Source organism: Ornithodoros turicata, chromosome 2 (assembly GCF_037126465.1).
Source record: "Ornithodoros turicata isolate Travis chromosome 2, ASM3712646v1, whole genome shotgun sequence".
NCBI classification, from domain to species: Eukaryota; Metazoa; Arthropoda; class Arachnida; order Ixodida; family Argasidae; genus Ornithodoros; species Ornithodoros turicata.
This window is the reverse complement of record NC_088202.1, coordinates 33,294,759-33,307,597: the sequence shown is the minus strand read 5'-3', so window position 1 is coordinate 33,307,597 and position 12,839 is coordinate 33,294,759. Positions and strand designations below refer to the sequence as shown.

The window sequence follows — 12,839 nt, the reverse complement described above, 5'->3', positions numbered from 1 at the left end:
GGTGGTCGATAAACAACACCAACAATTGTTATCGTGCGGAAAGACAACAATTTGCCCAGACGATTCCACTCCGCTGATATCAGCCAACCTGATATACGGTATCTCTTTCTTCATGATAATTAATTGCAGTACCCCCTCCCCTAGAATCTCTATCACAACGTTCGATATTAAATCCTTCGGGTATCACTTCCGAGTCATGCACACGATTATGTAGCCACGTTTCCGTTATCGCGGTAATGTCTGGGTCATGGATAAGTAACGTATTCTCAAGATCCGCAACCTTATTTAGCATGCTTCTTGCTTTTAGGTTTATTAGCCTCAAATTACAGGATGTGGAGGACATTTGTCAATTGTCACTTCGGGTAGAATTAACAGGTACTCTCTTATTCTGTTCAGAATCCCAGGTGAAAAATTCATTATTGATCCTTAGTTTCATGAAATGGAGTGACACTTTGTCCCCTTTCCATCTATTTTCAACTGCACTGTCCCACAACTTCTTCCGAACAATTCTGACTGATTTAGAAAAGTCCTCTGTGATAGAGATACTAGATCCCTTTAGCTTGAAACAGTTATTAAAAACAGTGGTCTTCTCTGAGTAGTTAAACAGACGTAGAATAACGGCCCGATGTTTAGACTGAATCCGTCGGCCAAGACGATGGACACGTTCAATTGATGTCAAGGTCACTCCCAAACGACCAAAAAATCTTTCCACAACCTTACTCAATAGGCTAGCCGGAGTTTCGTCAACGTCCTCTGACAAACCGTAAATAACAATGTTGTTCCTCCGGGAACGATTTTCCAAGTCATCGACTTTCATTTCTAAAGACTGAACTTTAGCTTCCAAACCAGATATTTCTTTGTTACATTCTTCAACCAGCATTGATACCTTTCCAATTTCATCTAGCTTCAGTTCAATAGTAGACAGCCTTTCTAGGATGTTATCGACAGTCCCTTTATCAGATTTAATGCACTGAATATCCGCAGCGATTTGTTTAAGATCCATCAGGGCCAGGATTAGATTCGACATCGCCAGATAATGAAAGTAACGCTCGTACTATATCAAGAAGTTCTAATGAGCAAGTAAAAAGAGCTTGTGGGCTTGGCACAACTATTAATGTAACATTGTTGGATTTCATGCAATGAGAATTCTTCTGACCAACCTGAAGGGCAAACAACATCACGTTAGGCGACATCGTGCTAGGAAGACTTTCGCCAAGCCCACTGAAGAACTGTAGGGGAGCAGTCGTTCACATAGCAAGTCCCGGTAACTTAGACCATGGTGGCAGTAAATCCGGTTCCGGCGTTAGAGTCGTGAACATTCTGAAGCACGACGACGATGATTCGATGCAGGGCATTGCACATGCGGGATGAACTGGTACTGATAAGGATAATACCTGAAGGGCAAACGACATCACGTTAGGCGACATCGTGCTAGGAAGACTTTCGCCAAGCCCATTCACTTTTGAAGCGAGCTCCGCACACTCCCGAAGCGATGCGAAGACTGCTGTAGTGCTGCCAGGGGCGCGAAGCTGTAGTATAAATCTATTGTAGCTGAAAACTCACGTGACCTCCGGAGCTGGACCAATGACTGAGGACTAGCCACCCTATTTTTTTCTTTTTTTTTTTTTGATTATGACGTAAATGACGTGTTATCCGTTTCTCTCTCACTACTTTCCTCCTCTCTGCTCTGCTTCCCGTCTTTTGTTGTTCCTTTTTTTTTCTTCCATGCACTGTTTTTTTGGTTCGCGTTTGTTGGAATGCAGTGGGAGTTACAGGAATACGATGAAGCCTTGGTTGTTTTTGTCACATGAAGTATTTTATTGTGCGACATACGGTTATGCAAGCAAGATGTACACAGGATGACATTAACATTGCTCCAGAATTTGCTTGAAGAAGCCTGATAATGTCGGACTGCCTCAGGCAAGGACTGCTACTGGGAACTGGAGCTCAGTGGCTGCAAGATGAAAACAATTGGTATCAGATATACGGTTATGCATGCGAAAGTTGCAATGTAAATAGAAAGAATAACGGTGCTATTGAACGCGAAAAATAAGAACGGTGGTAGGGTTGTGAGAAGCTCGCAGTCATGGGGAGTGATGAGCGACCTTAGTACGAAAAATACCTTTTATTGCGCTACTTCACCATTATATATTCAGATCGATTAGCCTGACAATCTTGGCTTTGGCGCTACGTACAGAACAGCTACTAAGTCAACGCGTCTGACGAAACTTGTCGAGCGAAATCACCAAGAATCAGACTTACAGTAGCGTCATACCTTTATACAGTACGACGTGAACGGGTATTTAATCATAACATTTAGATGATATTGTTTCACGAAAAGAAATAGAGTCTACCATCGTATCTGCAAAGCTACGCTGTCTGTCTCGGTCACCGCGTATTCCGGTAACTGTTAAGCAACTTATTCACAATACACGAAGTGAATGCGGTGTTGTGAGGCAACAAGCAACGACAAATGACTTACTTCTCGGCAGTCGTTGACCAGGTATCGGGTACGAGGCGTTCGGACGCTCGAATAGTTTCTACACCAAGAAGCAGAGCACAAATGTTGCGCAGGCATCTTCCCTGGCAGCTGTGACTGTTCGAGGACGCTCACATGATCCAGCTTGCGTTTTTAAACAGGAAAAATCACAACTCATAGTCCAACACAACCGCTACACAACGCAAGCCGTCCGAAACGGACGCCGGCGACTCCGTGGACGCCGGTTCCAACCGGCACAGCCGCCGCGCTGTCGCTTGTTCGAGCGCTCGCGAACAAGTTCGAAAACAGCCAATCATCGCTCAGAAAACGAATTCATCCTCATGGGAACGAATCAGTAATCACTAGCCACCGGATGTCTCCATGACGTTCAATTTGTGACGTTTTCTGACGTCCGATGACGTGAAACGCATGAAGCGCCTCACTTTATCCCGCAAAGGAACTGGCGAGTTTCGGGCCCTTGGTGCTGCCTCTGTACACATCCTCCTCACTTATATAGCGCCGACCTCGCTGCATGCCCCAACATGCACGGGTGCGAGGAGTCGTCATAGCCTAAAAATAACTTGCTCTGCATGTTCGAGGTCGCAGCTTGCCCTTGGCTTCACGTAATGCTCCGTCCGCCTACACCATTGCCGCACCTGAGCACAAAGTTCTCTCTCATCACATGTCATTCCGATATGCAAGTTGCTTCCATGGGCAGGCACACAACCATCCCTTTTTGTTCACAGTGGCTGTGGAATTTCAATAATATTACTTAAATGAAACAAATTGCAGTGAAATGCAGATTCGTCTCAGACAGGAATTTCTACCCTCAGCGTTAAACCCTCAGATACCAGCATTTCTGCTAGAATAGCAAGATAGCTATGACTTCAAAAATTAAACAAATGCTAACAAACTACCCCCAGGCAAAAATCTAGGATGGTCCCAGACTGGCACCACAAATGTTCCAGTTGGGTTCAGGACGGTCCCAGCCAGTTCCAGAGTGGCATACTCAGGTCCCATTGTGGATCCTTGGGTAGCATGAGTGGTTCCAGTGTGCCGCCAGGCTGGGCCCCAGCTTGCCATCCCACTTGAAGTCAGGTTCCATTGTGGATGCTTGGGTAGCATGAGTGGTTCCAGTGTGCCTCCACGCTGGGCCCCGTCCAGCCATCCCACTTGAAGTCAGGTCCCATTGTGGTATTTCGAGTGGGATGCCTAGTCCACTGTGTGTCCATCCTGGGAGCACAACCTACCAACCCACTTGAAGCCAGGTTCCTTTGGGATAGTCTTGCTCCAGTGTTGCACCGTCCCCCTTGATATTGGAAACCACTTTGAAGCCTTGAAGCCAGTACCACTGAGTCACTGTAATTTTGACACCTGCCCTAGAACTACGCGAATCTTCACCGCGATGAATTGAAGACGCTCTGTGTTCCTTGCAGGTGCATACAGCTGTTCAAATAGCATGCGCAGATATGTTCACTGGGCGTTTTTGCAAGACAAAAGATAACCTTAATTTACATTTCATAATATATCAATCGTTTATGGTCCTACCGCAATTCGCCTAAGTTACTTTTTTCTCGGTAAATATACCAGAAACATTCGCGCGCGGCGTACCGAAATCGAACTTTGCGTAATTTTCACTTCAGTAATCAGTTTGAAACGGAGGCTTTACGGGCTTCGTCGTCGGCAAGAGGAGCAGACTAAGCGCCATCTGCATCAGTGTGTGTTTTGAAACGTCGTTGCGGTAGGCGGTTGGTGTCGGTAGTTCCCGTTTTCCAACTCTTCAAAATAGGCAAGGAAACGTAAATGTTTTAATCTCTATGGTCAAGCCCTGTATTATGTATATAGTTTGTTTGTCTTGCAACTTCTGCACCAGCTAAATCGCGAGAAACTACGAGCGACGCACATAAGGATTCCACAACGCACACATACGAGCGACGCATTCCATTGAGTAAAGTGCAATTACGCTGATGAGTAGTGGTTGATATACATGAACGTTTATCTGAATGTGTAGATCTACTCCCTGTTATTACTGCTATTTAAAGTAGCGTAAGTGCAGGCTAGCTGGTGGGTGAACTCTAGGAACTGGAAGTCCTGCTCAGGCTTGTAACTGACTTTGGTATGCATCTTATCTGGCTTGTCATGCAGATGGAGGATAGTTGCAAGATACTTATGAATCGTGCAGAATAAGGACCAGTGACTGAAGCGAGGTATGTTGCGTGATTGTTGCAGGAAAACATTTACCATTTTATGCGTGGCATTATGTATACTTTTGCAACATTTTTTTCTACAGGTTTTCTCAATGAAACAGAATTCCCAGTTCATTCACAGTGAAGTATGGAGAAGCACTGTTAACTGGCTATCAGGGTGATATAATGTTGTGAAGTGTACCTTTTGCACAAAACATGATTGTAGATACTATAAAGTAGCAATGTGGGGTAATTGGCGTTGTCTCTTCATGCCAAAGGTACAAGATAGGACAAGGACAACAAGTGTAACGGCAACTGTCCTATTCACTCGTCGTTTGTGTTCTGTGTTGCAACTTTGGGATGGACAGGATGAACAGATATTTTTCTGAGATGCCAAAAAAGTATGTTCAATGCAATGTGTCGATATTAGCCATTCCCAGTAATCGAGTTCTTGAACTATGAGTTACTTTTAGGATGTTCTCAGAGTGAGAAGACGCCATCAACAGACAACCATCACCCACTGGACTGCATCGTCCTGTAGCAATATGTACTGTGTTTGGAATATGCTCCAATATAAGTACCCGTTTTTGTGGTTTCTAGTAAAGTGAGATATTCAACTTCTCTACATTTATTTGTTCTTTCACTGAGATTGTAGTGGTGTTAGTAGTCAAAGGCGCAGCTTCTGCTTCAGGGTGGCTCCGGAGATGGAATGACATCCAACATGTTCCTGTTGAATTCACTTCGAAGCTGATTGCGAGTCAGCTGGAAGCTATTTTAGCTCTACAATCCACTTGCGAGTGGGCCTAGACTGGTCCCACTGAATTCCCATCCGTCAAGTGGTCCCACTTCCCGACTGGTTCCAGATCCCAAGCAGTCCCCATTCCAGAGTGGTTCCCTACGGGACCACTTGGGAATGGGGACCAGCATGAGGCCTGTCTCAGAAACCACTTTGAACTGGTACCACTCTAGATTTTTGCCTGGGCCATCAACTGCTATCAGATAATTCTTGCATAATGCTACATACAGAGCCGCATTGTCCCTGCGTAAAGAACACACAGGAGAAGGGCACATAAATTCCTTTAAGCGAGCAAGGAAAAGGCTTAAGACCTCAGGAATAATCGCAGAGTCACCGCACATCGCAACGCGGCTAACATAAGATGACAACAACAACATACTAGCGGCGGATAAAATTTGCAAGGCGCTGTTAAACAAATCCAGACATGCCACAGCACATGCAAAACATGTAAAGGATATCCCCAATTGACGTCACAAATAAGACATAAACACACGCGCGCGCACACACACACAGACAGACAGCAGCTCGCGAATGCATAAGGAGACGTGTTTTATAGGAATCTCTACTCCTGGCTCAGACACCAACATTTTCGCTCAAATACCCATAACTGCAAAATTAAACACTGCTTACTTCATCAACATATCGAGCACCCAACAAAATCTAACAAACAAACAAACAAACCCACTTTCCGTGATAGAACACTATTCAGCTTTACCAATCGGTTTTCTTCTGCTTCAGCAGTGAAAGAAGAAAAGAGCCGTGAAAAATTACACGCACTTTTGCTTGAATAGCTATAACTGCAAAAAAAACAAAGCACATGCTAATAAACTGAGAAAAAGGCACTCATTTCTGCTACTATCATATAATTATTGCATAATGCTACATACATAGCCGCCCTGCCCTTGCGTAAAGAAAGCACAGGACAAGGGTACACAAATCGAATTGGGAAAATCACTTCTACGCGCGCAGCATATTGCAATAAGAAGGCACTGCTATGCAAGTGCAACAACCCTTATTTTTAAACCAACATTTCATGCAATACCGCATAAATTTATCACTCGAGTCACACGAAAAGGCATACACAATGTACTTACTGGGTGGGGTCACAGCTGCACAAACACAACACTCACTAACGTTCTTCACACACACAACACAGACACAACGCGCAACAGTGAAAAATAAGAAATTACACGCACTTCTGCTCGAATAGCAAAGTGTCAAGCATGACAAAACACATTTTCTACCACCAGAAAATTATTGAACAGAATAATACAATATTCGCCCACACACCCATTCACATCTGCTTTCTGGATTTGTTATACAGACGTGAGCGATTCGATAGGAATAAAGCCTTGGAGAAAGCATATATCATGTGTAGCTCACCCTACTCTATTGAAAATGCGATAAACCTTATTTTTCAAACAAAAAATTATCACAGTCGGCATAATATACGGCAATATCACTAAAGTCAAACACAAGGAGCTTACTTGTCAAGTGGGGTCCCATTTTGTATTAATTTTTGTCGTTTCCAGCAGCTCATTACTTTGTGTCAGTTATCAAAAATTAAAAATTTCTTATCTGCTGCTGTTAAAGTGATAAAACAGTGCCTTCGAAACGCGTCCCCACGTCAGCCGCATCGGGCCCGTTCACGCGGTTAGGACACGCTTGACGCAATGATGCGCGCTCCGTTATCGATTCCTCATGCGGGCACACTATTTTATCACTTTAACTGCAGCAGATCAGAAATTTTTAATTTTTGGTAACTGGCACTAAATAATGAGCTGCTGGAAACGACAAAAATAAATACAAAATTGCCTAGCCTGCGTTGCTGTTGGTGTTCAACACGACGAGATTAAAATTATTTGGTGTTTCTTATAAGAAAAATACGACGCGCAGCAGTTGCTTATTCTTGCGTGAAGTTTGCAATCAGTGATGATAGAATGATATTTTATCTTATTTGAATCATTAGTGACTCCCCTATTTAGTGAATGCTAGTGTGATTATAAACATATGAAAACTGGTTTGGTTTAAAAATGATAAGAGCTACAGCGTGTAGCGAATGCTGTTCTCATTTTACACTCTGTAGTATTTGTTGTGAAATGTTTATATGCAAGCAAACAAAAGTACAAAGGAATGAATTATTCTTCTGCATTATTGCTGCACGCTGTTTTTCTTCTTGGATGTATAGGCAACATGCATTCCTGAGATGCTGTGGTTCTTTTTTTTTTTTTTGCTTTGGGACGGTCGACCGGCGATATCGTATTACATCCGGCGGGAAGGCCTATTGTTTCGCATTCGCATATATGCGTTCCCCGTTTTGACGATGGTTGGATAATAATTGACGTGAGGAATAATATGAATTTACAAGGGTTCCATAAGTTTCCGGCCCGAGGTAGAAAATGCGCGCGAATTTGAAAATACGATTAAGGACGCGTGGCGCCATCTGTTGGAGGGCCGGAGCACCACCCTCAACCCTCTCCAAGCTTTTGTCGGTTAGGGAGCGGCATTTCAAACAGCCAGGGTGCACTCTTCAGTTAAAATGGAAAAAATCGAGTACCGCGCTATGATAAAATTCTTGACAAAAGAGGAACTTTCGCATAAAGAAATTAAAGCGCGACTGGACAACGTGTACAGGGAAGCCTCTCCGTCGTACACAACGGTAAAAGACTGGGCTAAGCAGTTTCGACTGGGGCGAGAGTCCATTGAAGATGATTCACGCGATGGTCGTCCAGTGGAAGCGGTGACACAAGAAAATTTGTCTCTTGTCGAGGAGGAAGTGCTGAGCGACAGGCGCCTGAAGGTGAAGAAAATCTCAGAAAGGCTGGGGCTTTCCAAAACAACCGTTTTTCGCATCATCGGCGAGGGCCTTCACATGTAAAAAGTCAGTGCGAGATGGGTGCCACGACTTCTCTCGTCAGTTCAAAAGCAACAGCGCGTCGTCTGTGCCAAATAGTTTTTGGAGCTCTGTCAAGAGAACGAAGAAGAAATATTGAAGTGAATTGTCACAGGGGATGAGACTATGGTGCTCTACTATGATCCCCCTTCGAAAAAAGAGTCGATGGAATGGCGCAAACCACGAGAAGCACCCCCAAGAAAAGCCAAGGTCACACAATCCACAAAGAAGATCATGGCAACAATATTTTGGGATTGTCACGGGATCCTCCTCATCGACTTCAAAGAGAGGAACACCACAGTGAATGCGACTTATTATGCGTCACTCCTGCATCGACTGCGAGACGCCACCAAGGAAAAGAGGCGCGGCAGGTTGAGTCGAGGTGTCCGGTTGCTCCAGGACAATGCCCCTGTCCACATGGCTTCTGTTGCCAAGGCTGCACTGAAGGAGTGCGGCTTCGAAGAAATCCACCACCCACCCTACAGTCCAGACTTAGCACCGAGTGAATACTTCCTGTTCTCAAACTTGAAGAGGGATCTCAGAGGACAGAGATTTCAAAACGATAGTGAGGTGCAAGAGGCAGTTTTCCAGCATTTTACGGACAAAACTTTGGACTATTTTTTCAAGGGTATAAGAATGCTGGTTGAAAGGTGTCAAATGTGCATCGAAGTTAAGGGTGACTATGTCGAAAAGTGATACACTTGTTTCGTCTCTATGTCTATTAAAAGTTGGTCGGGCCGGAAACTTATGGAACCACCCTGGTACGTGGCTGTGAATAGACTTTGGGTTTTTGCTCGTTGTGAGGCACTAAAAATGTGTGAGTGTGCGTGCGTGTTTGTGCAGCTGGGACCCCACTTGACAAGTAAGTTCATTGCGTTTGACTTTAGTGATATTGACGATATTGCCGTATATTACGCCGACTGTGATATTATTTTGTTTGAAAAATAAGGTTTATCGCATTTTCGATAGAGTAGGGTGAGCTGCACATGATATAGTATGCTTTCCCCAAGCAGCATATGCTTTATTCTTATCGAATCGCTCACGCCTGTATAACAAATTCAGAAAGCAGATGTGAATGGGTGTGTTCCTGAGGTTGTGTGTTTGCCACACAAGCTTAATTTCAGCGAATATTGTATTATTCTGTTCAATAATTTTCTGGTGGTAGAAAATGTGTTTTGTCATGCTTGACACTTTGCTATTCGAGCAGAAGTGCGTGTAATTTCTTATTTTTCACTGTTGCGCGTTGTGTCTGTGTTGTGTGTGTGAAAAACGTTATTGAGTGTTGTGGGGTCACAGTGCAGCTGTGACCCCACTTAACCAGTAAGTACATTGTGTATGCCTTTTCGTGTGACTCGAGTGATAAATTTATGTGGTATTGCATGAAATGTTTGTTTAAAAATAAGGGTTGTTGCACTTGCATAGCAGTGCCTTCTTATTGCAATTTTCGCCGTAAAAAAATTAAGCCTATATCGTATTATGCTGCACGAGTAGAAGTGATTTTCCCAATTCGATTTGTGTGCCCTTGTCCTGTGCTTTTTTTACGCAAGGGCAATGCGGCTGTGTATGTAGCATTATGCAATAATTATCTGATAGCAGAAATGACTGCATTTTTCTCAGTTTATTAGCATGTGCTTTTTTTTGCAGTTATAGCTATTCAAGCAAAATTGCATGTACTTTTTCATGGCTCTTTTCTTCTTTCACTGCTAAAGCAGAAGAAAACCGCTTGGTAAAGCCAAGGGGATGAAACTCGCGAGTTCACTTGCGGACTAAAGTGAGGCGCTGCTAGCTTTTCACATCATCAAACGTCATGAAACGTCAGAATTTTTACGACGAAGCGCGGGTTCACCGTCACGAGCCCATGGGCTCCTGAGGCCGCTCCCCCGGTACGCGAGCGCTCATTGGTTGGTTTGAAATTATGAACTTTCCTTGGCGCGCTCAAGCCGGCGACACCGTGTCGGCGGTGCCGGAGCAACTCGTCGCCAAGTTTCGAAATGTGTTGGGTGCAGCAGGGACGCAAGCAAAGCATCTATGCCGGTACCGCTTTGCATGGTTTTTGGCGGAGGCGGAGAGTTTTCATTTTCCCAGGGGGGGCAAGGGCGCACCGCGAAATAAGTACTCTCGCGGGGGGGGGGGGGGCGATATGTTTATTAAGAAAAAAAAGAAAGGTAAACCAGATGGATGCCGGTGTGTTATTCCAAAAAAAGTGAAATGGGGAAGACAAAAAAGGCAAAGAAAAAAAGCAAAAGAAAACAAAAAGACGGAAAGACAGGGAAAAGAAAAATGAAGAACACAAAACTAAAGCTGAAGAATCACACACTCTGGTGGGATCTTATGATGTATGCAGAACTGGTATAGAAATAAGAGGAAGGAAGAACAGAAAAAAAAAGAAAAAGAAAAAACAGAGAGAACGTAAACAGTGAACATGTGTACAACTGAAGGCATTACGCCTTTGAAAACTGAGTGCAAAAGGAACAACATGCATTGAATCCTCAGTGTTTGACCCGAAATGCGCGCAATGTTATGAATATGGTCAATGAAATGGAGCAGCGGGAGTTGAGCCCGCTCCCAACGAATATGCGTTCCGAAGATTCTACCGTTACACCTCACTGGCAACTGCTGGTACCTTTGCGACTGCTTCGTTTCATTGATCTGATTGCTTTGGGCGAAATTCAAGCTATGTGTTTTGTCATTCTCTGTGTTTCTTCGCCTCACCTTCTACTGTGATAATGAGAATGGTGGGCTGATACATATTTTACGAATTTTTTGGGGTTGGTTCCTCTTCGCTCTTTTGACCCGGGCGCGCCGAGCCCCGAAGGTTGGTGTCAGTCTCTTAGCGGGACTTCCCGGGGGAGGCGGCGCCCCCCCTAGTTCATGTTCCGGGGGGGGGGGGGCAAGGGCCCCCGCGCACCCCGGCAGTCGGCGCCTATGGTTTTTGGTGTCCTTCCCTAACATGTTGTCGATACCGACTCTGAAAAGCTCGATGCCTCATGGATACTTCTGCAAGTCAATTCAGTGATAAGTGGAAGGCAGGTCTGCTTCGCTTGTTTGAAGCGACAACTATTCTAGAAGGACTAATACTGCGTTTTTCCGCTACCCACTCGACGACAGGCAAGTCAGTTCCTATTCCATTCTGCCACTTAGCATAGCATAGCGCCACACCTGTGGCATATACGCAGCATTTCGGCAGGTAGAATTTTTGGTTTTCACGTTTCTGATCCCTATCTTTCTTGTTCAGGTATAAGCACTCAACCCATATCTGCTTCAGAATAGCGTCTGCATGAATACAGTAGAATGGATAAGCCACTCAGAGTGGTTGGAGCATCATCTTTCGGCATAGCAGCTGCACAAGGTCCTTTGTGGCGGGTCAACCAGCCGCCTACACAAGCAGCAAGGGGATATGGACGTGTTCTCTGAATCTGTGTGCCTGTGCAGCCAATATACTGTTGTTCTACTATGAAATCTTCCACGTGAGATATCAGTGAATACAAAGTTGCTTCGGCATATCTTTCGAACTTCAGAAACAATGTTCATATCATGTTCGTGTTTCGCACAGCTACAGCAGACTGCAGTGTGTGATTTGGAAATATCTATCTCGAAAAATAAAGCAGTTTGTGTAACAGAAACAGCCAACGCTTCCACATTTTGTTATTTATTTCACTCGACGCGAACGAAAATCCACAACCACCCAGAACCGCCAAAGCGAGGGAGAGGGTAGAGAACAGATGGGAGAGGGAAAGCACCACCAGCATCACAGGTCACCCAGGGAGACAGAAAAAAGCAAAGCGAAAAAGCTACTCAACCGTCATCCAACGATTGGCCCAACGCTAGAGGTCAAGTGAGTTTTTCCCGACAATAGAAATATACTACACGTTCATCCCCCTGGCAAAGCTGAATAGTGTTCCATCACGGAAAGTGGGTTTGTGTGTTTGTTAGATTTTGTTGGGTGCTCGATATGTTGATGAAGTAAGCAGTGTTTAATTTTGCAGTTATGGGTATTTGAGCGAAAATGTTGGTGTCTGAGCCAGGAGTAGAGATTCCTATAAAGCACGTCTCCTTATGCATTCCCGAGCTGCTGCCTGTCTGTGTGTGTGTGTGAATATGTGCTTTTTTCTGCTTTGTGACGTCAACTGGGGATATCCATTACATGTTTTGCATGCGCTGTGGCATGTCTGGATTTGTTTAGCAGTGCCTTGCAAATTTTGCCCGCCGCTAGTATGTTGTTGTTGTCATCTTATGTTAGCCGCGTAGCGATGTGCGGTGACTCTGCGATTATTCCTGAGGTCTTAAGCCTTTTCCCTGCTCGCTTAAAGGAATCTGTGTGCCCTTGTCCTGTGCGTTCTTTACGCAGGGACAATGCGGCTGTGTATGTAGCATTATGCAAGAATTATCTGATAGCAGTTGATGGTAGTTTGCTAGCATGCGTTCAATTTTGGAAGTCAGATTTTGCTATTCGAGCAGAAATGCTGGTATCTGAGGGTTTAACGC

General features: G+C 44.5%; 1 protein-coding gene across 1 annotated transcript; it reads right to left on the bottom strand.

The window, feature by feature from the left end:
• Positions 1–346: 346 nt before the first annotated feature.
• LOC135384515 (uncharacterized) lies at positions 347–1,027 on the bottom strand. Its single transcript, XM_064613713.1, has one exon. The coding sequence runs from the start codon at positions 1,025–1,027 to the stop codon at positions 347–349; it is 681 nt and encodes a 226-aa protein (XP_064469783.1).
• Between the last annotated feature and the right edge of the window lie 11,812 nt (positions 1,028–12,839).

What these genes read in the sequence shown, in the direction of transcription:
- LOC135384515 (XM_064613713.1), bottom strand. Translation starts at nt 1,027, where the DNA reads ATGTCGAATCTAATCCTGGCCCTGATGGATCTTAAACAAATCGCTGCG.